The sequence below is a fragment of the Corvus moneduloides genome, chromosome 9 (assembly GCF_009650955.1).
Source record: "Corvus moneduloides isolate bCorMon1 chromosome 9, bCorMon1.pri, whole genome shotgun sequence".
NCBI lineage: Eukaryota > Metazoa > Chordata > Aves > Passeriformes > Corvidae > Corvus > Corvus moneduloides.
This window is the reverse complement of record NC_045484.1, coordinates 5,114,198-5,137,206: the sequence shown is the minus strand read 5'-3', so window position 1 is coordinate 5,137,206 and position 23,009 is coordinate 5,114,198. Positions and strand designations below refer to the sequence as shown.

The window sequence follows — 23,009 nt, the reverse complement described above, 5'->3', positions numbered from 1 at the left end:
TGTTGTAAGTTGCCTTTATCCCTACAGGCAAGCACAGACTGTTTGCACAAAAAGCAGAAATCTTTTCCACTGACCTAATTGTGTCAGGAGTGGAGGAACCCAGGAAAAAAAGTGTGTTGTTACAGTGTGGTTAATTACAATTTTGAGTCATGTTCTTGTAGCTAACTCTGTAGCGTAATATGAAGAATGGAGGTGTGAGGGACAGATAGGGATGTGTGGCCACTCACGTGTTTTATCAAGTGGTCTCAACCCAAAGCTCCAGGCAGTTTTGCATTGCTGCCTAAGCCTGTCAGAGAATGTTTGACAATGATTTTAATTTAAAAGAACTGAGTCTCTTCACATATAAATGGCCTTTACTTTTGTAAACATACACTCATCTGATGATGCAGAAACCTCACTTCACAACAAAGGAGTTGAGCATGTGATGTTACTGTAGTTACTGTCCAGGGCAGCAGAAGTGTCCTTATATGTTGTTAGATGAACTGTGGTTTATTGCAAATCCATGTCCCAAAAGAAGCCTCTTACCTCCTTGCTCTAAAGAAAGCCTCCATTTTATATCATATTCTCACTTCCAGCATGGAAAACGTAGAAGCAGAAGCATACCATCTTCTAAAGAAGCAGCTGAATGTACTATAATACTGTTCCAAGGAGGTTCTTATTATCCTTAGAAATTGTGGAAAGGAAATCTATGCCATAACTGCAGTGAGGTGGTGTTTAGACCTTATGCTCTGACTTACACATTTTATATCAGTGGGGGAATTTGTTACCATTGGATTCATCTTCAGCCAAAAGTCATCTGCTTTCTGGAAATGTGTGTGTGGATTTTGTCCATATTTTTCCCTGATTCCAGCTAGTTTGTTACAAGTGACAAGTGGAACTGCTGCATCTCCCTTCTCACTCAGTGACAGTGTTACCTGAATCTTGCTGAATGAGTGATTCCATGCTCACTTCATCAGAGAAGGCATGGAACTAGCTGCTGTTGACCAAATGAAAAGCTTCCTACACCCAACACCACTTCAGAGCACTCCTGACTTGGCATTTTGCAAGATTTCTCTGCTGAAGCTCACATTTTGAAACCATTCCAGGTTTGGGGAATTAATCCTAAAGAAGTCCTTGCTTCCACCTGCCATGAAAACATTCCAAAACCTTCCTGTCTTCCGCGCATGGAGCCCAGAGAGAAGCTATCTCAGCTTTATATACCGCTTTATTCACTGGTTTATTTCCACAATAAGGCTTTTTTAAAATATGGATCTGTTCTGGGATCTAGCTAGAAACTGAACTCTACAAGCAGTTGTCTCAGCAAACTTTAGCCAGTGAAAGAAGTGACCTAGATCCACAGAAATTTCAGTCCTCTTTGAGTGCTGAGAGGAAATGAATTCATCTTCCCCTACAAATTCATCCATATTCTGCTATTGACAGATTCTTCTCAGAAACAAGAATGTGAAACAAGGTAAATTTTTATCTTCAAGATAGGAATCTCTCTTTAAGGGGAAGAGGTAACAGTGCTTGCTAGAGAAAAAGTCTTGATGCAAATTTATTGCATTGCTGGTTTTGCTTTTTTAAAATGGTGTTTAGTAGAGACTTAAGCCTAAAGTGTGAGAGAATACAGCTTATTTGCAAACGTGACTCTGAAAAGGCAACAGCTTTCTGGGCAGAAATGCAGTGGGCTCTGCATTTTCTTTCTCTGATTCCCCCTTCCCAGAGTTTTTAAATGGTATTTTCCTTCCCTTTTTCTTTACCTGCATGGCCCCCTCCTTCCCTTCCTCCCACCCTTCCTCTCATTCTCATCCTACTCCAGTCTATGTGCTGCATGGAGTGAGACCACCTGGCAGCTCCTGTCCTGTCCAGGACCTGAGTTAAGCTCTTGATTCTGCTGAAGGGTTATTCTGAAATGGTGGGAACAGCCCCACGAGTCTGAAAAAGATCCTGATATGCAGAAATTGCCCTAGAGAGCTCAGGGTTTCCCAATGTAGTCCCAGGATCCCAAGAACATGTCCAGAGATGCCAGAAACAGGCACAGAGAGTGGGGATTAATATGTTAAAGGAAATATTTTCCTTAAAATAATATTTTCCACTTCCTCCAAAAAGGCATGAAGAGGTATCTGGAACTGAGGGTTTGTCTCCTAAGCTTCTTCCTCATCTTACTGGCATGAAATGTGGATCATATCAGAACTCTCCCATCTTCTAACAGTGGGGATACTGGTAGTGGGTGTGGAGTTTTGGTGGACACTTCTGTTCTTTAGATGATGTGAGTAAGGCCTCCAGGGATGGATTCTTCAAGAACCTGCTCTCTCTTCCTGTTCATTCCCAGAATGAGCCAATGCTGCAGTGTGCTGCAGATGGCACTGTTGACTGTGTTCAGAGGTGAGCTTTACTTGAAGAGTAACATCCATCACAGTCTCTTGGTTGCCAGTGGTCACTTTGGCTCCAGTGCACCCTGACAGTTCGTTCTATTTCCAGAGACATAAATTTGATTATACTCTTGTTGACTGCTAATGGGAAAACATATTAACATCTAAAACATTAACAACTTGGCATGTTAAACATCTTTTATGCAGCAGACACAGCAGCCTGAATCAGAGAATCACAGAATGGTTTGTGTTGGAAGGGACTTTAAAGAGCTTATAGTTCCAACTACCTGCCAGGGAATGTCTGTGTAAGACAGTAAGAAAATGCTAAGTTAGGAAAATCCTCCAGGTTATGCTTAACTCTAGAACAATTAAACTGGCAAGTTTTCAGGTAGAATCTACAGCAAACTTAATAGTTTAAAGTGAAAATTTCATAACTGAGAGGTCAGTATTTATTTTGATTTTTGTACCTTTAGATTTAGAGCAGAGTAAATGTAGATAGATAGATAGATAATGACATCACATCAACTCCCCAGATGATGTACTTCTGAATACCAACCAGCTATGATGGTATTTAACACAATTTCATCACTTTCGCCGGTACTATCTTTCTGAATATTCATTTAGGCTTCAGTACTTCATATTTTTCTGAAAATAGACTTGGGTCTGTCTTTGAAAGAAAATTACATCTGGATACATTGTTTATTGCAGAGAAAAAGAAGCAAGACTATAGTGTAATTATGCTAAACCAGAAGTCCCCTTGAGAAATGTGAAAGCTTGGATGTCAAAACTGTATATATGTAGAGAGAACTGTGATTTGGGGAAAGTAGAAGTAAATGATGGTAAGTTCTAGTCAGTGTATTGGAAAGTAATGGAAAAGATAATACAGCAATAACAAAAAGTCTGAAGGAAACTTGCAGGGCCTTTGGCTTTAGTAATTAAGCTCCTTCAGTTACTTGAATAATGGAGTTCTTATTAAATGTATGAATCCACCTTGTTGGCCCATGGCAGCAAAATAAGTTTGTAACTCCCCTATTTGAAATTACCTTGCAAAGTTACTTGGATACACTTTTGACATTCATGTGCTTTTCCTTATAGAAAAATTACTTAAATCTGTTAAAAACTGTATTTTTATTGCTAGACTTACTTTGGAAAAATAGCAACTGATTGTTGCTGCTTTCACTGGTGTCCTTATTATCCTCTGAGTCTTGGCACCACTGACACTGTACTGCTTATTTCATGGCAAGTGGGAAGACACTTTACCAGTCACTGCATAAGATGCTGCAGCTGCAGACAGCCTGAACTCCTCTTCTGCCTTGCCTAGAATTTACAGTGTAAATTTTGGAACCTGAATGTCAGTTCATGTATTCAGGTTCTCCTGAGTGTAAATTCCCACAGCCATTGAAGCATTCCTTTTGGCTAAAGCACAGTTATTTTTTCTTCTGGTAATTCAGAGAGTCTTAGAATTTTTACCATTTCCTTAATTGCATCCCTTCCACAGGTAAGCAACGACTTCCCTGAAACAGGAAACCCTTAGTGTGTGATAGTCAGGGAGAGGGACAGGGGCATTGAGGGGAGTCAGAAACAGTGACCAGGTGTGGGAAGACAGTCCCAACCCTGAACTGAGGAGGCGATCGGCTGGACCAACTCTAAAATTTCTCAAAATGTCTCTGAACTAAGATATTAAACACCTCTAGGCATCTCTAAACTACTGTGTACATCTTCTAAATTGCTCTAAAATCCTTTAATCAGCTCTATAGAGCTGTAGGGAACGCTGTATTTCTCAAATGAGGCAATTGCCTCAAACCAGATGTAATTTACACAACTCTTAAGCAGTCTCTAAAGCACTATAAAACTGTTCTAATCAGCTCTAGACTGCCACTAAATTGTGTTAAACATCTCTAACACTTCATTGCCACCTTTAAAATAGCTTTACACTTCTTGAAACTGTTCTAAAGATCTGAAAAATAGCTCCAAATTACTCCAGAACTCCTCAGAGGCACACTAAGTAGTTCTGAGGAGCTGTAATATCCCTTTGTAGAGTGCTTGAGTCCTCTAAACTTCACTAGCATCTTTCTAAACCTCCTCTAAGGACCTTTTTTCTGATCGTATCTAGACTTCTCTACATTGATTTGAAGATCGGTGAATTTCCTCTGGGGCTCTTAAACTCCTCTAAGGACCTCTAAACCTCCTTAAATATGCTGTGAGGTGCTCTAAACCCCTCTAAAATACCACCACACAGCTACAAAACACCTCTGATGAGCTCTGAAAGAGCTATTATTACACCCCCTAAGTTTAAAATCCAAATCTAAAACACTCCAGAGCGCTAAATCAGTGTGGATTTCTTTACAGAGCTCCACAATACTCTAGAAAGCTTAAAAGAGCTCTAAAATACACCACACTGCTCTACAATCCATCTCAACAGGTCTAAAACTATTCTAATTGGCTACAAACAACAGTGGGAAATCATAAAATCCTCTAAAATTTCCACTCTGAAAATCCTCTAAACAGCGCTACTACCACTATGCTTAAAGTAGGAGTAAAATGCTTCAAAATAGATCTCAAACCCTTCTTGGTTTTCTTGTAACTGCTCTAGAACTCTTTTCTGCAGTTCTGGAATTCCTGCTTAGAGACAGTGCTAAAACTATTCTGAAGCCCTCTAAAACCACTCTGAACTGCTCTAAGTTGATCTAAAAGTCCTATAAACAGTTCTAAGCAGCCCTAGAGTCCTGTGAAGTGTGCCAGAACTCCTGTAAAGTACTAAACTCCTTTAGCTCTTCTAAACCTCTTCTCAACACCTCAGAGCTCCCCTAAACTAATCTAAAGCTGCTCTGTTGCTGTAAGCAGCACTAATATGTCTCTAAATGCATCTAAAATGCCTCTAAATCTCTACTGTACAACTCTTAACTCCTCCAGGCAGCTTTAAAATTCCTCTGAAGAGCTCGAAGCAGCTCTAAAACCCTTTTATGCCAATCTGTGACTCCTGCAGAGTTCTAAGTAACTCTAAACCTCTCCAGGCTACTGTAAAGCTTCTCTCCTGTGCTGTCAACACCATGAAATAGTGCTAAAACTGCCTCAAAATACTCAGAAAATCTTGTAGACTTCCTCTAAATGGCTCTGTAGAGCACTGAATTGTCTATGAACTTCCAGAAATACACTGGTGCTTTGGGGAGATGGAAGAGGTTGCAAGAGCTGGAACTATTGAGCCTGGAGAATGAGAAGTTACCTGTGGGAATGGAAGAGTGTAGAGAAAAGGGATTTTTGGAAGAACAAGATGACCGTCTAAGAAAAGGGAAATACACATGCTTTGTAAGGAGCTGCTAATAAGGCCGAACTCCAGAGAAAGTGGGGCATGCAAACAACCCACAGTGAGCATATTTTGGAGTGGAGGAGGAATACCTCGGCCATAAACTCCTGAGATTATTATGTGAACACATGAAAAATGTGCTCCTGTGTTGAGCTTTTGATGGGCTCCCCCTCCTTCCTGGATCAGGGTAAGAGAGCAGAGGAGGCTGCTGTTCTGCTAAGTTCTTTATTTCATAGTCTCATAGCTTTCTTGAAGACAGAGTTCGAAGGGGGCTACATGATAAAGGCAAGCAGCAACAGCAGACAGCAGGCAAAAACAGCTTCTCCTTCTTCTATATGCTCTGTATGCTCTATATGCTCTATACTCTATATTTTTTCTTACAGAATTGTGGATTATATTTGCTAACTGACCAATAAGATTAACACATGATTCTAGTTTTTCTTTTCTTAACCTATCCTGATCTAATTCTAACAATCGTAAGTCTTACAGAAGCGTTACATAGGTATTACACAGATTTGCATATACAGTTTCTATCAGTTCTTATTGTTTATGTGAACACTCTATCTAAAAAATGTGAACAGTATAATTCTATCTGTATTTTGTCTAAGGTAAAGAATTCCGTGAAAAGGTAACACTGCTGCAGCAAGAACTGTGTTTAAGGTCTCTGCTACAGCTTTTCAATGTTTAAGGCACTTAGCATATATTTCTAATAGAAGTTTAAAAAAATCTATATTTCTATATCACTTTGGTGTGGCTTCATGTATCTCAGCTTGTCCAAAGGTTTTAATTCAACCCCTATGTTTTGGCTTCCCTCTGGGCCTGAGTTCAGAGGAGCTTTCACTCCAACACTCCTGGATCACACAACTGTTCTCTCTGCAGGTGCTGGGTGCTCTCAAAACACACTCTAATGGAAGATCTGAAAGTGCACACTGAAGACAGTTTTTAAAATTTTTTTTGAAAGTTTATTGCTATGAATCTGTTCAGGGCAGTACTTTGTCTTATAGGATGCTAGTAGTCCGTTGGTCAGATCTACTGGGAGCAGATTTGAATCTTGGCCCAGCTGTGGTTCTGGTGGGATGGGGAGGATTGTGCACAGCACAACTGCCATGGAGCCCACACTCCATGCTGGACATGGTACACATCTGGTAAAACCACATGTTGGGCTGCATGTGAGGAGCAGAAAGCCTGAGCTCCATTTGCCTTTCTCACACAGGGACATGGATCTGTCCATGTGTCGCAGAACAGGGACACTGCACTGTTATTGGGAGTGCTTCCAGCACCTCAGCAGGGCTGAGAGGACAACATTTGGAAGAGATTCCTCCCTTTGAGGTTTGGTAGGCCCTGGCACAGATTGCCCAGGGAAGCTGTGGCTGGCTGCCCCTGGATCCCTGGAAATGTCCAAGGCCAGGTTGGATGCGGCTTAGAGCAACCTGGCATAGTTGGATAGGAAGGTGTCCCCGCCCACGGCAGGGGGTGGCACTGGGTGACCTTTTAAGGTCTCTTCCAACCCAAATCATTCCAAGATTTTATGTTTGTCTCCATCCTGTTATTAATATTTAAAGACTCGTTTATTTATTTTTATCTTGAAGTTTGCATATAGTGATGAATAACCCAAACTAGCCTCATCTCTTGCACAAAGCGTCGGCAGTAGGACTCCACCGAGGTCGCGGCCGTACTATCAGCCCATGGGAGGCTGCGGGGCGGGCGGGGGATGGGCCGGGCAAGGGCAGGCTGGGTGGAGATCGGCTGGACATGCGGAAGCCGATGAGGAGGGTGTGGCTGGGCTAGGCGAGGAGAGGCTGGGCTGAGCAGGGTTGGCTGCGCAGAGTCAGTCGTCAGCTGCTGCCGCGGCCCCCGCCCTTGTCTCCGCCTCCTGCCCTCTCGGCCGTTCCCGCACCACCGCTAGAGCGGCCCCGAGAGCCGCTGTCGCGGCTGATTGAGGTGAGGGGGGGGCCGGGGCGGACCCCCTTCCCCGCCCCCCCCGCTATCCGTTCCCTCGGGAATGGCTCGGAGCCCACATCTCTGCAGAACCACGCTCCCTGCCTGGCGGGCTCTGATGCACAGCCCGTGAGGTTTTTACCCTTTCACAGAAGCACTCGAACAGAGCTGGTAATCGCTTTTACACCTTTTTTTCCAAACAGCTCAATGACACCCCGGAAGAAGTTAGAGGGTCTTGTAGCTGCTACCATCACTCCAATGACTCCGGATGGGTGAGCTGTCAAAATTGTACTGATTACTGTTTCCTTCTACCCTTATTTTCCTTCTTTCTTATTTGGAGGTGATCTGCTTGCTTTTTTTTTTTTTTTTTTTTTTTAAATCAGATCTTTGATGGGATTGGGGGAACTATTAAATTGGTCCCACTAGGACTAGAGTGAGATTCCCTTGTCTCTGCTTCCTTCTGTTGCTAGCACGTGCTGTGGGTCTGGGTTTGGAGAGTTTGGATCAGTCTCATATCCTTTTCTGTTGCTTTGTTAGGTGCAAATTAAATCACAGTACAGTTACATGTGCGGAGCATTGCAGCATTTTCATGTTTGTTAAGGAAAATTGCAGTCCTAGTTAAAAAGAGTTCTTGAGAGCTAGAAAATAATTGTCAGAATCTGAAGGCCTTTTAGACTTCTCTCTACCTTAGCTGTCATGCATGCAGTCATGTGTGTGTACATGTGCATGGAATTAGTCTAAACTTGAAGAAAATTGTGCTGCAAGGACAGCACAGTTTTGAGAATAACATGAAATTGAAACTTGAAATTCAGCTTTCTTCAGAGCAGGGGCGGCAAACAGAAGCAAAAAACACTGCATTTTGATGTTGCAAGACTGAGTTGTTTGGAGTCAGCAGAGAACCCTGAGCTCTCATGGGGGATGTGTCAGGATCTGTACACACTTGAGAGAGACAGTGGAGATTTGCTAGTACAGATCTCCAAAAGTGAACTTTACTTTAAGTGCTGAAAAACATGGCTCCATCCCAGTCAGGGAACTCATTCCATTGCAGTCACTGCTTTGATTCTTGCTTTAAAGGAAACTTATTTCTGATTTTATTTTTTATTATGACTCAGATTTATTGCAACATGGTATTTAGAGAGTGACCTGAGCCCTCTGCCTTAACTGCATGGTCCTTGTCAGATATGTTCTGGGGTGGCATCTATGGATTTTTGAGTTGTGTAAAACCAATCAAGGCATCAGAATTGACTTCCAGACCGCAGGGTTGGTCTGTATTTATGACAAGTGAAAACAACAGTGAAATATTACACACTAGTAAACAAAATAAATTTGTCTTGCAGAGAAGATAACCCAAGAATTCTATTTCCCCTGTTTACCAGGGAATGCTGTTGCTTTCTGTCTTGGTTTGAAAGACAGGTATCTGCTAAGGAAGGCAGGAGCCTCCCTTGGAATGGAAAATATGACCCCCTTCCCTCCGAATTTCTGTAATTTTGAAATTAAGGGGCTTTCAGGCAAAGAAATGGGAAAAGGAATAACAGTTCTTTACTAGTATATATGTATAGCAAGGCAAACAAACAGCAACAATGGTAACAACAACAAACAAGGCAGACAAACAACAACAACGGCAGCAACAACAAACAGAACCAGAAAACCCAGTGAACGGTCTCCTGCCGCTCTTTAGGCCCTTTCCCCCCGGTGCAGTTGCGGTCGCGGCCGCCAGGGGCGCTGGTGGCTCCCGGCCGGGCAGGGTGGGTGCGGTGACTCCCCATCGCCTGCAGGGGGCGCTGTGGGGCGGGGCTGGCCGTCCCTCCGCGCGGTGATGGCGGACGCAGCCGGCGAACAGGGATGGAAAGGGGGCTCTCTTTACGGACCCCCAGGGGCAGCCGATCCCGGTGCGCCCTCTGGATAGCAAAGAGAGCTGCGGCAGGGACCTCGGAGGCAGCAAGCCGGAACAGCAGGGCGAGCTCACCCGGGGCAGCAAGCAAGAGGCAGCAGAAACTCGGCGGCTGTAGCTGGAACTGCGAGGTGTTCCGGCAGGCAGGGGCTGCGGACTACGGTGTAGCGAATAACCCGGAACAGTGGCAGAGGAATGGCGGGGGGAGGGCGGGGTGGGCAGCAGCAGCCCAGATCCTGAACATGGCAGAGGGAAAGACTCCCTCGGAGGGGAAAGGGGCTCGGGGATCCAGGGGTTTCCCCTGAGACACCTGAGCAGATGGTGAAAGGGTCCTTTGTTTGGTGAGGTAGGGTAACAAGGTCCCAGTGTAACGGCTGGCTGCTCTGACGGGCAGAGCTCCACTCACGGTAGAAGGTGTCAGGAAAATTAATCCACAAACACCAGAGGTTTATGTCCAAAAAGGAGACAGAGGAGTCCTGTTACTTTATTCGAATAAAGGGAGAGGTCATGGGGCATTTCCCCTGGGGTCTCTCAAATTTTTGGAGGGTGCAGCCTCCTATTTATCCTAATTTCCCGACTGCATTTCCCTCTCTCTTTCCCCATTGGCTGAGGTGCTTGAGAGGTACAGACTTCCCAAAACACCTAAGACTCCCTTCTAATGTATAACCCCCCCTTTATTTTAATTCTTACGGAATTTATGGTTCTTCTCATTGTTTCTTTCATCTCTCAATATCCAATTTCATTTATCAACAGACCTAGAGTTTATTTGTAAAGACATATCTCTTTCTTTCCATGCATCAATCAGTGGAACCCTTCCCATTGTTTCTTTTATCTCTCAGTACTAGTTTTATCTTCCAGCAGGCCCACAGCTTGTTTGTAAAGACAAGTGCCTCATTCCTTTCAAAGACAGCAGAAGACAGAACCCCGCAGTGGTGGTGAATTCTTCCCACAGCGACTGCGACCTCCTTGCCCTCCGAATGCTGAGAGAGGAAAGAGGGAGCTAGGAGTTGCACCCAACCCCTTTTCCCCAGCCCAATTCTCGAGGTATCTCTGCCCCTCCACGAGAAACCCCCCAGCTAAAAGGGCAGCCAGCCGCACCCTTCCCCCCTTCCCGTAGAAACTTCTTTTGTCTCTTCTAAGTATCAGGTCGTTATTGTTTCTTAGCAACAAAAAATGGGAGACAATTCTTTAAGAGAAAGAAAAAAAAGGAGAACTCCTAAACCCCAACACTCTCCTCATCCTTTAATGAGAGAGAGAGGTCAAAGTCACATCCAGCGGGATGGCGTTTCACTCTCTGTATCCAGCAGTTATAACCATCCATCAGTTTAACCATTTGCCAGCACTTGCACAAATAAGTTTGTGCTCTCAAGAGGACTCCTGTTTCTCTCAAAAGAGAAAAAGGTTTTAGTTCTTCCTGTTCTCTCATATCTCCCTAAAAAAGTTCTTTGCTGTGAAAAAAAGTTTGGAACAGCAAACTACTTGTCAGGAGGAAGAGAAACTGGAAGAGAGAATTCAAGGCTGAGCTGCTACCTCAGATGTTAAATAAATGTCGAATGTTTCTTACCTCTGGGTAATCTGTGTTTGTACAAATGCAAGGCTTCAAAATATATGGGGTTTTTTTTGGTTTCTTAATCACTAAGTTTAAAATAACTGTGGGTGGGGACTTAATGGTTGCTGTGGTTCCTTTTATTGCAGACAAATTAACCTCCCAGTGATTCGTCAGTATGTGGATTATCTGGTAAATGAGCAGAATGTGAAGAACGTTTTTGGTAAGTGTTTTTTGACAGAAACTGCGTTACAGCCCTTTTGCCTGGATGGGAATCCTGTGATATCTTAACTGATAGGAGCTGTAGTGGGAGGGAATGTGGATGTGGGATCATCCTGACCATTTATATTCACTAGTGGAGAGAGTGCAAGAGGTACTTAAGGCATCTAGTTTTGCCCACACCCTATTTCTGTGAGGGATAAAATAAAGTACCTTCATAAGGTGACATTCCAGAGATGAATGGATAATGTGTTGACAGAGAAGACTGATCTGAATGATTCTTCCCAACTCCAAAATGTTACTTCTTGTCTTCAGTGAAACCTGTGTGTGTAGGTGAGGCCTCAGCCAGTGTGTTGTGTTTTGTTGTGTTGAAACAGTAAATGGCACAACAGGAGAAGGCCTGTCCCTTAGCATCCAGGAGAGGAAGCAGTTGGCAGAAGAATGGATGTGCCAGGGAAAAGACAAGTAAGTAACTGAGAGGGAATGGGGGATTCTAGATCTTGTGTTATAATGCCTGATTGCAAAACCAAGTTTGCTGATGCCTTTTTTTTTTTAGTATTTTGTTGTTGGGCTTTGTTCCCCAGCTCCTTTATCACAGAAGTATGTTTCTGTCACTGCCAGTTAGCTGATGTCTGTTTCTCCTGCTTAGAGAGCTTCTGAGAGTCCTCTTTGGTACACTGAGAAGTGGGGGAACGAGAAGGGGCTTGGAAAAGAAGGGCTGTGCAGTTTGCTTAGTCTTGAGAACAAATACAAATAAAGAGCATTTCTGAACCTTTTAATGTATTACATTATTTGGTGTGACTGAAGCTGAGGTGTCGAGTGCTTAACTGCTTCCCTAAAGAAGCAAAATTAGTGTCAGAAGAAAGAATTTAATCTGGATCTGCATCTGTGTATCCAACTGCAGCTTCATTCTCCCTTTCTTGTACCTGTCATAGTCTTGTATCCCTCACTTCTGCTTTTCTCTCGGATGCTGGGTCAGAGGATGTGCAGAGGAGGAGGTGTTTTGGGGGAGAAGAATAATGAGCAGAAATAAACTGGTGTGAAGGATCACAGCCTTCAGATCCATAGCCTTTATATCCATATCTTGTGGATTTAAAGGAGAAAAACAGCAATGGGGTTGATGGACTGGAACATGGAGGATTCCCTTGGCAGGAGCAGACAAGCAGTCAAAGGTGCTGCTGTGAGGTTGAACTCTTCTGGTAGGTTTGCAGAGAAATAGGTTTAGAAAGTAAAGATATACTTTGATTTCCTTTACTCTTCCCAGCCTCGCTTTTAAATTCTCAATATCTGAATTTCAATTTCCTAATAAAATGCTAAGATTCATCTCTCCTGACAGCCTTGCAAGTACAACAGCAAGAAGTCATATGTGATTGATGTTTACAAATATGTTTTTCTTCCATCACTGGCTGCTTGTCACTGTCAGCACTTTCCCCACGTTTTTGCTCATCAGGTCAACACAGGCTCAGCTCTTTTTTCGGTTCTTGTTCTGTGGCTACCTGGGCTGAAGCGAGTCATTTTGTGTATTGGGTTGACCCTGAGTTGATGGACAGTCTTTAAGACCAATTACGCTTCTCACAATTTACATATTTAAACTGCACAGAAAGGCGGGACTTCCCCTTTTTGTCGGAGCTCGCTTGCTGGGAGGTGGGGGGGCTCCGAGCCTCCCGGCCCCGCCGGGCTGGGCCGGGGCCACTGCCCCTTTCCCCCTTTCCCAACGCTGCGGCACGGACCCTGGGTCGCTGCGGGGGGACTGTCCCAGAACTGCAGGCAGCTAAAACCAGCCATGGACTGCTCACAGCTAAACCCATCCAGCGCGGCTTCTGGGGACAGGCGGGTCCCTCTCCTCTCCATGCGGAGCCGGCGGAGTCAACGGGAGCCGGCAGAGCCTCCTGTCTGCAGCCAGCACACTTCGTGCTGAACTGAAGAGGACACCACGCAGCCAGCAGCACAGAGGGAGCGAGGCTTTCTCCACCGTAAAGCCTGAACAAGAACACCCTTCAACATGGTGGCGTCAGAGTCAGAGAGAAAGAGAAGTGAGTCACGTGGGACGGAGCTGAGCATGGCGACGGGAGAAAAGAGGGCGGTGCCGCGATTCTGGCGCGCAGCTTAAAAGAAACCTTCTTGCATGCCGTGGTAAGAAACTGTAATACCACAAACTGTTTGTCTCTTTAATCCATTTGAAGAACATGGGGGGATGGAGAATCCTCGTGTGACCTATGAAGATTATGAAGAGTGCCTATGCCAGGCTATATAGAAGTAGTTAAGAGGCTGTTAGAGACTTGTGGCGAAGAAAAAGCCTTTGTGTGCAGGCCAAAATAACTTATCCTTAAAAAGATGAATAACCCCATGTGATAGTCCATGTTTTGTAGTGTGAAGGAACTGTGAGATTTTTCATGGGAGAGATGTTCTACACACAGCAGATTGATTGTTTCCGGGCAGATCTGCTGTTAGTGGCAGTTTGGGAACCACGTGCAACTGAAGGAAAACCCTTTTTTCCTTAAGCATAAGAGAGAGACTTTTCAAGAACTGCAACACTGACTAACATCCCATGTTCTGTTATTCCTTGTGTGACCTGGGTAAAAGGAGAGAAGTGCTGGGGGGGGGGGGGGGATTGCTTTAATTTTGTTTTGTTATTTTCTCTTTACTTTTAATTCTATTAGTAATAAAACTCTTTCATTGTACTGCAACTGTTTAAGGTTTGTGCCTGCTTTGCTTTTTCTCCTAATTCTTATCTCACAGAAGGAAAATAAGTAAGTAATGAATATTTTGAACCAAGACCACTACATTTAATTGGTGTTTCCGCCCGGTTTCAAACTCAACCCGCCACATTAAATGGTGGAGAATGCGGGCAATTAATGAGCGCTGTGAGATGAAGATTAATTAGGAGAAAATAATAAGCAGAGCAAGTATAAAGTTATAAAATTAAGTAGAATAATAGAAGAAATTTGCTTTGTAGTAGTGGTAAAAAATCTAGGGGTGGAGGTTTATGTAATTTGTTTTCTTTTAGCTCTGGTTTTTGCTATTTTAAGTAACTTTTGGATATGTAAATTTTAAGAAGCGAGGGGTGGAATGTATTGGGTTGACCCTGAGTTGATGGACAGTCTTTAAGACCAATTATGCTTCTCGCAATTTACATATTTAAACTGCACAGAAAGGCGGGACTTCCCCTTTTTGTCGGAGCTCGCTTGCTGGGAGGTGGGGGGGCTCCAAGCCTCCCGGCCCCGCTGGGCCGGGCCGGGGCCACTGCCCCTTTCCCCCTTTCCCAACGCTGCGGCACGGACCCTGGGTCGCTGCGGGGGGACTGTCCCAGAGCCGCAGGCAGCTAAAACCAGCCATGGACTGCTCACAGCTAAACCCATCCAGCGCGGCTTCTGGGGACAGGCGGGTCCCTCTCCTCTCCATGCGGAGCCGGCGGAGTCAACGGGAGCTGGCAGAGCCTCCTGTCTGCAGCCAGCACACTTCGTGCTGAACTGAAGAGGACACCACGCAGCCAGCAGCACAGAGGGAGCGAGGCTTTCCCCACCGTAAAGCCTGAACAAGAACACCCTTCAACATGGCGGCGTCAGAGTCAGAGAGAAAGAGAAGTGAGTCACGTGGGACAGAGCTGAGCATGGCGACGGGAGAAAAGAGGGCGGTGCCGCGATTCTGGCGCGCAGCTTAAAAGAAACCTTCTTGCATGCCGTGGTAAGAAACTGTAATACCACAAACTGTTTGTCTCTTTAATCCATTTGAAGAACATGGGGGGATGGAGAATCCTCGTGTGGCCTGTGAAGATTATGGAGAGTGCCGATGCCAGGCTATATAGAAGTAGTAAGAGACTGTTAAGAGACTTGTGGCGAAGAAAAGCCTTTGTGTGCAGGCCAAAATAACTTATCCTTAAAAAGATGAATAACCCCATGTGATGGTCCATGTTTTGTAGTGTGAAGGAACTGTGAGATTTTTTCATGGGAGAGATGTTCTACACACAGCAGATTGATTGTTTCCGGGCAGATCTGCTGTTAGTGGCAGCTTGGGAACCACGTGCAACTGAAGGAAAACCCTTTTTTCCTTAAGCATAAGAGAGAGACTTTTCAAGAACTGCAACACTGACTAACATCCCATGTTCTGTTATTCCTTGTGTGAGCTGGGTAAAAGGAGAGAAGTGCTGGGGGGGGGGGGGGGGATTTGCTTTAATTTTGTTTTGTTATTTTCTCTTTACTTTTAATTCTATTAGTAATAAAACTCTTTCATTGTACTGCAACTGTTTAAGGTTTGTGCCTGCTTTGCTTTTTCTCCTAATTCTTATCTCACAGAAGGAAAATAAGTAAGTAATGAATATTTTGAACCAAAACCACTACATTTAATTGGTGTTTCCGCCCGGTTTCGAACTCAACCCGCTACATTTTGGCAGCCTGGTAGTTTTTCCACCATCACTGAAACCTCCCCAAAATCTTCTGAATTTGTTTTTTTATGTGCAGATTGGACCATGTGATCATTCATGTGGGAGCACTGAATCTACCAGAGTGCCAAGAACTGGTGTGTATATGATATTTTTCACCCTGTGTGTGATAAATAGAGGAAGATGTACCCTCAGATGCTTTCCATGCTGTCTTTTATAGGCAAGACATGCAGCAGTCATAGGTGCTGGTGGCATTGCTGTCATAGCCCCCTTCTTCTTCAAACCCACAAACAAAGGTGAGTAGATGTGATTGCTAAGGCCTTTTTATTGCCCTCCCAACCTTCATAATAGATAAAGGATTAATGCCATCTACTTTCTTTGGAAAATATTCTGATGATAATGTTTGCACAACTGTAATGGAAAAGCAAAACCTGCAAGAAGCATTTTTTAAAGATGATAGATAGCAGAATTGTCCTGGTAAGAAGTGGGAAGGATGTCTTTTGGGATGTATTTTGTTACCATTTTGTAAAAAGAAGAGTTGCTTTTGGAAAGAATAGTCTAGTTAACTAGTCTGTGTTCTGAATCGATAGTTTGGGGTTCATGTTTGATCTGGGCCACACTAGGAAGCAGCTGGTTCCATGCTGACCCTTGCTGGGCACTGACCTAGTTGAGGAACTGCTGATACACAGTTGTGGCTCTTGTTACTGAGGTGATCGGGTTTGGTTCTGTCTAAGGTTACCTCAAAACTGAAAACTGAGTATTTTGTCCTTAAGATCCTGACAATAACAAAAAAGAACCACATGAAGTGGAGGTTTGTAAAAGAAATATTAGAAGTTGTCTGAATGAATTCTGAATGGAAATGTTCATATGAAAGCACCAGAAGAAACCAGAGTAAGTTGCCAGAATGGCTGATAGTGACAGCCAGGACACAATCAGTGGCAATCAGACTGGTACTCACAGAGGAACAGCACAAAAGTCAGCAGAAACCTCGCTGAGAGTAGGGTGGCAGTGGTTTTTGCCATTCTTCTTCCTTCTGTGTCAATGAGAAAAAAGATCTGTGAAGGATGCAATGAGCAAGATTCTTGGGAAGAATGTCAACCATAACAACTCTTTGATTCCTAAAATGGTGCAAAAAAAGTTGTCCAAAACCTGGTTCATTATCCTCACCAAGGAATACCCCAGGGAGGTGAACATGAACTTGATCCCTTGTCCTCTGTTACACACAAGTGATCCTGCTGAGACTACTTGGCACACAGGTCTGGCACATGTGAGAGCATGCCTGAGTTACACTTGTAAGAATGAGTGTGAGCTACTCAAATGGGTTTGGTTTAAAAGAAGTATTGTCTTTGCCTTTCTTAAGGTCTTCCCCTGATTTATGTCACATTTAATGTTTTATGACATGTGAAGGGTTTTGTATGACTTGCTGTGTGTGGTGCCCAAGCTGAGACTTCTCCACAGCCCCTGTGCTGTGAATCTGAACTGTGTCTCCCTATGGATAGCCTCCTTCTCTTACGGGATACCTGATGGTTTCCTTCTAGATGAGCTGGTTGCTTTCTTACAGAAGATTGCATCTGAAGCCCCTGAGGTTCCATTTTATTACTATCACATTCCTCCTCTGACGGGTGTGAAGAGTAAGTACAGAGTACAGATCTTTGGTTATTTGCTCTGGACAGCAGGTTATATGGTGTTTCTGAATGCATGGATTTATATTTAGTCTTCAAGGTGTTGTTGCCAGTTCATTCCTAAAATTTTTCTGATCTGGTAAAAGAGTCTTACTTTTTGTTGTCTTAGTCATTGTTTTAGAGCCGTATAGTTTAATAGGCTTAGGCTGAAAGTGAACAACTTGTAAAATATGAAGTCTTTCTCTCGGGGGCAAGGCAGGGAACTCTTCCAGAACAGGCCTGCATTCCCTCATATGAGATTGCTGTTCTGTACAGTTCGTGTGGAAGAGCTGCTGGATGGGATAAAAGCACAGATCCCCAACTTCCAGGGTGTGAAGTTCAGTGACACGGACCTGCTGGACCTGGCACAGTGCATAAACAAGAATGAAACAGGGGAGTTTGAATTTCTTTATGGGGTGGATGAGGTAAGAAGCTTCTCTTAAAAGTAATTTCTTCTTAAGGCACTCTCTTGCTTCAGCCTTGGGGAAGAAGTAACCCTGGACACTCAGTGCAAGGCAGTTTCACTGCTTCCTCCTACTACCCCTTTTTTGCCTTGATTTTATTACATGAAATAAAATTTTTTTTCTTTTTTTTCTCCCTCCACCCCAAACTAGCAACTGTTGGGTGCACTGGCAGTAGGGGCAAATGGAGCAGTTGGAAGGTCAGTATGGCTTGGACTCCTTCGCCTCACACATCCACTGTGCTGTTTTATCTTCCACTATTTGCATAGTATTTCCCTGACCGTCTTCAGTCATGGCAATGGAGGATTTTGCAGGATAGGGATGTAGAGAGGCAAACAGACACATAATCTAGCCCCAGTCCTAGTGATGGGACAGTCATATAACCCAGGATCCCCGAGTATGTTCCTTTGAGTAATTACTGCTGTGGTTTCTAAGCTGATACAAAGGTTTCAATGCATTTTTTATCCTCATGGCAACTTTGGAAGTAGGTAATCACTTCTATCTTCATTGGGTAAGGAACCAAAACCCAGAGAGGTTAAAATTGTTAGTTCACATGAGCAGTGTGTGAGGAAAAGAGCTGTGCTGAGTTTAATTTCTAATTTATCTGCCCCTCATATCAGGCTGATTGGATGAATTACTGTGTGATATCTGTGTTCTCTCTAGGCAATCCATTAAATAAACAAGCAGCTGGAAAACTAAGTGATTGACTTTCCTTATTGCCTGATGATATCTTTTTATTTTTAATTTTGAAAAGCAGTTCCATTTGGAAAGAACTGGGAAGAGAAATCTGTTCTCTAAATCTTCCATGGAGCTTGGCATACTTCAGATGCTTGACAGTAGATTGCACCACACATAGATTGCACGGATTTTTCTCATAATAATGACAATATCAACAGCAAAAGCCTGTGGTCATTTCTTTTGTTTCACTGGTTTTAAGTTCCTCCTTTGCATTTACCAATTCTATTTTTGGTTTGGTTTTTTGACAGTACATACAACTATTTGGGCCGACAAACCAATCTGATGTTGCAAGCCTTTGCAAAGCCAGACCTTGCCTTGGCACAGAAGTATCAGGTAAAGCATCTTCCTGGGCCTCACTGGGAGCAACCTGCTTCCTCTTTGAGCTTTTCTGTGGCTGTCCTCCATATGGTTCTGTCATCCTTTCTGAGACAGGTTTATTAAAGAAAAATTCTTTCATCTTCAACCCCGCTTTTTGTTATTCATCCCTCCTCACTTTTTTGACCATTCCTTATTACCTTTTAACCAAGACCTGCCTCACTTACCTTTCAACTCTAATCTCATCCATGCAAGTGGGCAACGGTCTGGCCTTTTTACTGGAACAAACCCACAGTGGCCAAGCCCCTTGACTAGGAATATTCTGGGAATAGCCTATGTGATGTAGGGCAGAAAGCTGTCCCAAATCAGCTCTGCCTTCTCCCCTTTTGGTCTTGGGCAGTTTGAAGATTTGTGAGGAGTTCTGAGCCATCAGTATACAATCTGTACCCAATGTTTTTATGGAACATTTGTGGTATCCCTCCCCTATTCCACTGGAATTCAATTAGTATTTCCCAGAGACTGGCTAGGTGGCCAAGGGCTTTTCTCAAAGCTGTGCAACAGTTATATCAGATATAAATATAGTAGCTTTAGATGCTTTTACACTTTCAAATTTGAGGGTGTTAATAAATTACTATCGGTCTTTTCTAGTTTCTCACTGGGGAATTTCTCAACTTTGTCATCAAACTGGGTAAGTAAACAGGGTAAACACTGCCTGTTTTCCTCATTATGTCTAAAAGTGCAAACTTGGTGCTCCTCAAACTCTCATATAGCTGTACTCTTAGAACTTCCTTCCTGAAAGATACTGCAGTGAAAAACTGTTGCATCTGCTGTTTCCCAATTTAGTAGCAGTTGGGAGCTGAACAAAGGGAGCTGACCAAGCATCCCTGACAGATTCCACTCTCCCTTCCTTCCTTCTGCTGTGAAATCTCACAGATTTAAAACTGTGACTCTGTGATTTACCCTTGTTCTTATCCTGACTCTTTCTGTGGGTTGGTTTTTTTGTTAGGTTTTTTTCCTTCCACCGCCAAAAGCTCATTTCTAGCTTTATTGCTACAGTAATTTTTCTGAAATGGTGGTGCCCAAGTAGAAGAACAGTTCTGATATTTCTCTCTCCTGCCTTGCTGTAATTTAACAGGAATATTGTTGAAGGCTGTACAAGGCCAAAACATTTTAAAAAACCATGATTTCTAGAAACAAAATCAAGTTTAAATATAAAGAGCAATTAAAACCAACAGAGTGGTGTCGGAGACTGAAACAGACAGGAAATGTTTAAATTAAATTCTATCAGACATTTAATGAAGAGAGCTGTTTGTTTGCGGTACATATGCAAGCCCTGATGAATCTTGCCGAGCTTTAGAGCCTGGTTGTATTTCTTGAGTTCAAAGTCAGAGGAATTGCGTTGTTTTTTAGCCTTATAGATAAAGAGGGAAACACTAAATTTCCAGAAGTACATAAGGAGTCATGATCTATAGACAGAGGGCAGGATGTCGTCACTGCCAAGGCTTGGCTCTGTGTGAGTCTGAATTGGGGGATTCCTACATAGGAATAAGTTTAGTAAGTAGGTGTAATTTTTACTGCAGTGTCATTCCTGTCTGCAAGCACAGTTACCTCTTTTAAATTACACTGCTCTTGCTTCCAAGAAGTGCTTGAAGCCTGGTTGATGCTGGATTACACAGAAAATCTATGCTGGTGCTTTTTTGGACACCTGTATTGAGGCTGCTTTAAGGAAAGTGGTCTGCAAATGTCCTGATTTTGCTTTTGTCTGCCCAGGTTTTGGTGTTGCACAGACTAAAGCTGTAATGACTTTTGTTTCTGGCATTCCCATGGGACCTCCACGGCTTCCGCTTGTTGATGCCTCCAGTGAGTTCATCGTCAAGGCCAAAGCCAAGCTGGACAGCATTGTGTGGCCTGATGGTGACTGATCATAGTGTCATGGAATCACTAAGGTTGAGAAAGACGTCTAAGATCATCAGGTCCAACCACTAACCTGACACTCCCGGGTTCACCACTAAGCCACATCCCCAAATGCCACATCTATGATGTTGACTTCCATGTAGATCTGGAGGTTCCTTTTCTGGTATTCTCTGCCATGTGGCACATCCCCCACATGATGGGCTAGGATTTCTTTCAGGGAAATGGCAATGTGCCCAAGCCCCTTCCTGTTAGGGCTGCCTTTGCTGGAGCACATGTAGCCTGACATTTTACACTGCTCTCCTGGAGTGCTGCAAATTCCAGGACTGACTGGGATTGTTTAATAAAAAAATAGCAAATTTTTCCCAGTTGGAGGAGAGAGCTGATGACTTTTGCATAGAAAGGAGGAAGATCTGTCTCTACCCCCTCTCAGCTGGATGGTGTTTTGTCCTCTCCATGAGGACATTGTGGGTTTAAACAACAGTATGACAACATCAGGTTGCTCAGGCTGGTATCTGTTCATCAGAATCACTGGGACATTGTCTGTGTGTGTAAAATCCTGCTTCTGTCTGATTTCTGTGTTTATACAGCTTAATGCAAAATTTAAAAAAGAAACCCCTTTTGTAACAGCAAGCTTTGGATCGCTAATAAGCAGGTATTTCTCCATTTTTTTCTTTAGGACAGAAACAAAGCCACGATTGAGCTGTGCACCTCCATGTGGCAGTGCAGAATGCTGTCATGCAGGTTAGGAAGGCATAGAATCATAAGAAACCTAGAATGGTTTGGGATGGAAGGGACCTAAAAATCATTCAATTTCCATCCACACCTTGCACTGTCCCAAGTTGCTCCAAGCCCCATCCAGCCTGGTCTTGGACACTTCAGGGATGGGGCAGCCACAGCTTCTCTGGGCAGCCTGTGCCAGTGCCTCACCACCCTCACAGGGAAGAACTTCTTCCCAATATCCCATCTGACTCTGCCCTCTGGCAACGGGACGCCATTCCCCCTTGTCATGTCACTTCAGGCCTTGCCCCAAGTCCCTCTCCAGCTCTCTTGGAGCTCCTTTAGGCACTGCAAGGGGCTGTAAGGTCTCCCCTGCACCTTCTCCAAGCTGAATACCCCCAGGTCTCCCAGTCTTGTCTACAGAGCAGAGGGGCTCCTTTGGAGGAGCTTCAAGGCCTTCTCTGGACTCACTCCAGCAGCTCTGTGTCCTGATGTTGGGGGCCACAGAGCTGGAGGCAGCTCTGCAGGTGGGGTCTCACCAGAGCAAGTCACCTGTTGTCAGATTAAAAGGTGCATTTTTTTATGTCCTGGGCTGAACCTCTTGCTGGCTGATGGTCCCTATGGCTGACACATGAGGGGTCTCATGCCCTGACTGTTCCTCATGAAAAGAATGATTGCAGGGGGGCTGGAAGGAGGGAAGAGAGATCCAGTATGTACAGAGGCACTTGGGTGGTTTTGCCACAACCAGTGGCGCCATGGATGACAACAACAGAATTGTGATGGATGGCATCCAGAATTTCACTTTCAAAATTCTTCAGAGGTAAGGCCTCTCTCTCTTCTTGGATCTGGATACAAAAGTCCAGGACATTTCCAAAATCTCCAAAAATCAGCCTCTTCTGCTCCACACCTATACTTTGCCTCACTTTATGCTTTTCCCTTACCCAAAGGAAAAACTGCCTAAGAACAGGTCATCGTTTGTATTTTTTCCTGGCACAGCACAACTCATCCCCGCATCCACCCCAGTGGAACACCCAGCACTTCTGAAAACATGGTGTGTATTTGTACTGAAATCCAGCCTTACACACTTTGTGTTACATTCAACCCCTCTGGAAAATAAAGAGCCTAGCGCAAGGATGACAAGTCACAGGAAGCACACTTACCCTCTGTAATTCCTGATCCCGCTCCAGACGGTACATGAAATCACTTTTCAGATCCATGCTTATTTGCTCCGGAGTGAGCTGGAAGTGTAAGACGTTATTTGGAGGCTTTTTGACCCCTCTTCTTATCTACATCGTAACTTCAGTATCAGATCAGTCACACCAACATCATGATCCCAAATATCCGTAAAGGATCGTTTCCTACATAACTCCCTGAAATCAGTTATGCCTCTGAGCTGTTTTATTTCATTCATTCCAGCGTATTAAACATTCATCTCCAAAGAAGTCTCTCAGACCGAAAACACTGAAGAAGAACGATTGTTTAAACACTTTGACTGCTTGAGAAACATACTCGATTCAGCAGGAAGCCAACAAGATGATGGTTTGGACAGGAGCGCGATCACGGGGCGCTGGAGGAG

The 23,009-nt window shown here is 44.0% G+C and overlaps 1 protein-coding gene and 1 long non-coding RNA gene across 3 annotated transcripts in view; one reads left to right on the top strand and one right to left on the bottom strand.

Annotated features, from left to right (window-relative positions):
- Positions 1-7,485: 7,485 nt before the first annotated feature.
- DHX9 (DExH-box helicase 9) overlaps positions 7,486-23,009 on the top strand; it is a 45,074-nt gene continuing 29,550 nt past the window's right edge. Inside the window, exons 1-12 of one of the 2 annotated variants that reach the window (XM_032117802.1) lie at positions 7,486-7,596; positions 7,797-7,865; positions 11,180-11,253; positions 11,627-11,714; positions 15,707-15,764; positions 15,848-15,923; positions 17,166-17,258; positions 17,565-17,713; positions 17,903-17,949; positions 18,736-18,820; positions 19,451-19,490; positions 20,573-21,364. In XM_032117802.1, coding sequence (XP_031973693.1) covers positions 7,801-7,865; positions 11,180-11,253; positions 11,627-11,714; positions 15,707-15,764; positions 15,848-15,923; positions 17,166-17,258; positions 17,565-17,713; positions 17,903-17,949; positions 18,736-18,820; positions 19,451-19,490; positions 20,573-20,724 — 927 coding nt within the window. In that variant the 5' untranslated portion in view covers positions 7,486-7,596; positions 7,797-7,800 and the 3' untranslated portion in view covers positions 20,725-21,364. Of the gene's footprint in view, positions 7,597-7,796; positions 7,866-11,179; positions 11,254-11,626; positions 11,715-15,706; positions 15,765-15,847; positions 15,924-17,165; positions 17,259-17,564; positions 17,714-17,902; positions 17,950-18,735; positions 18,821-19,450; positions 19,491-20,572; positions 21,365-23,009 lie in introns of those variants that run through there. The other variant, XM_032117804.1, reaches the window with a different exon arrangement.
- On the bottom strand, positions 17,392-22,984 carry LOC116447977. Its single transcript, XR_004241768.1, has 2 exons — positions 22,594-22,984; positions 17,392-22,278 (listed from the first exon to the last, which is right to left on the bottom strand). It is a non-coding gene; the product is annotated as an uncharacterized LOC116447977 (long non-coding RNA).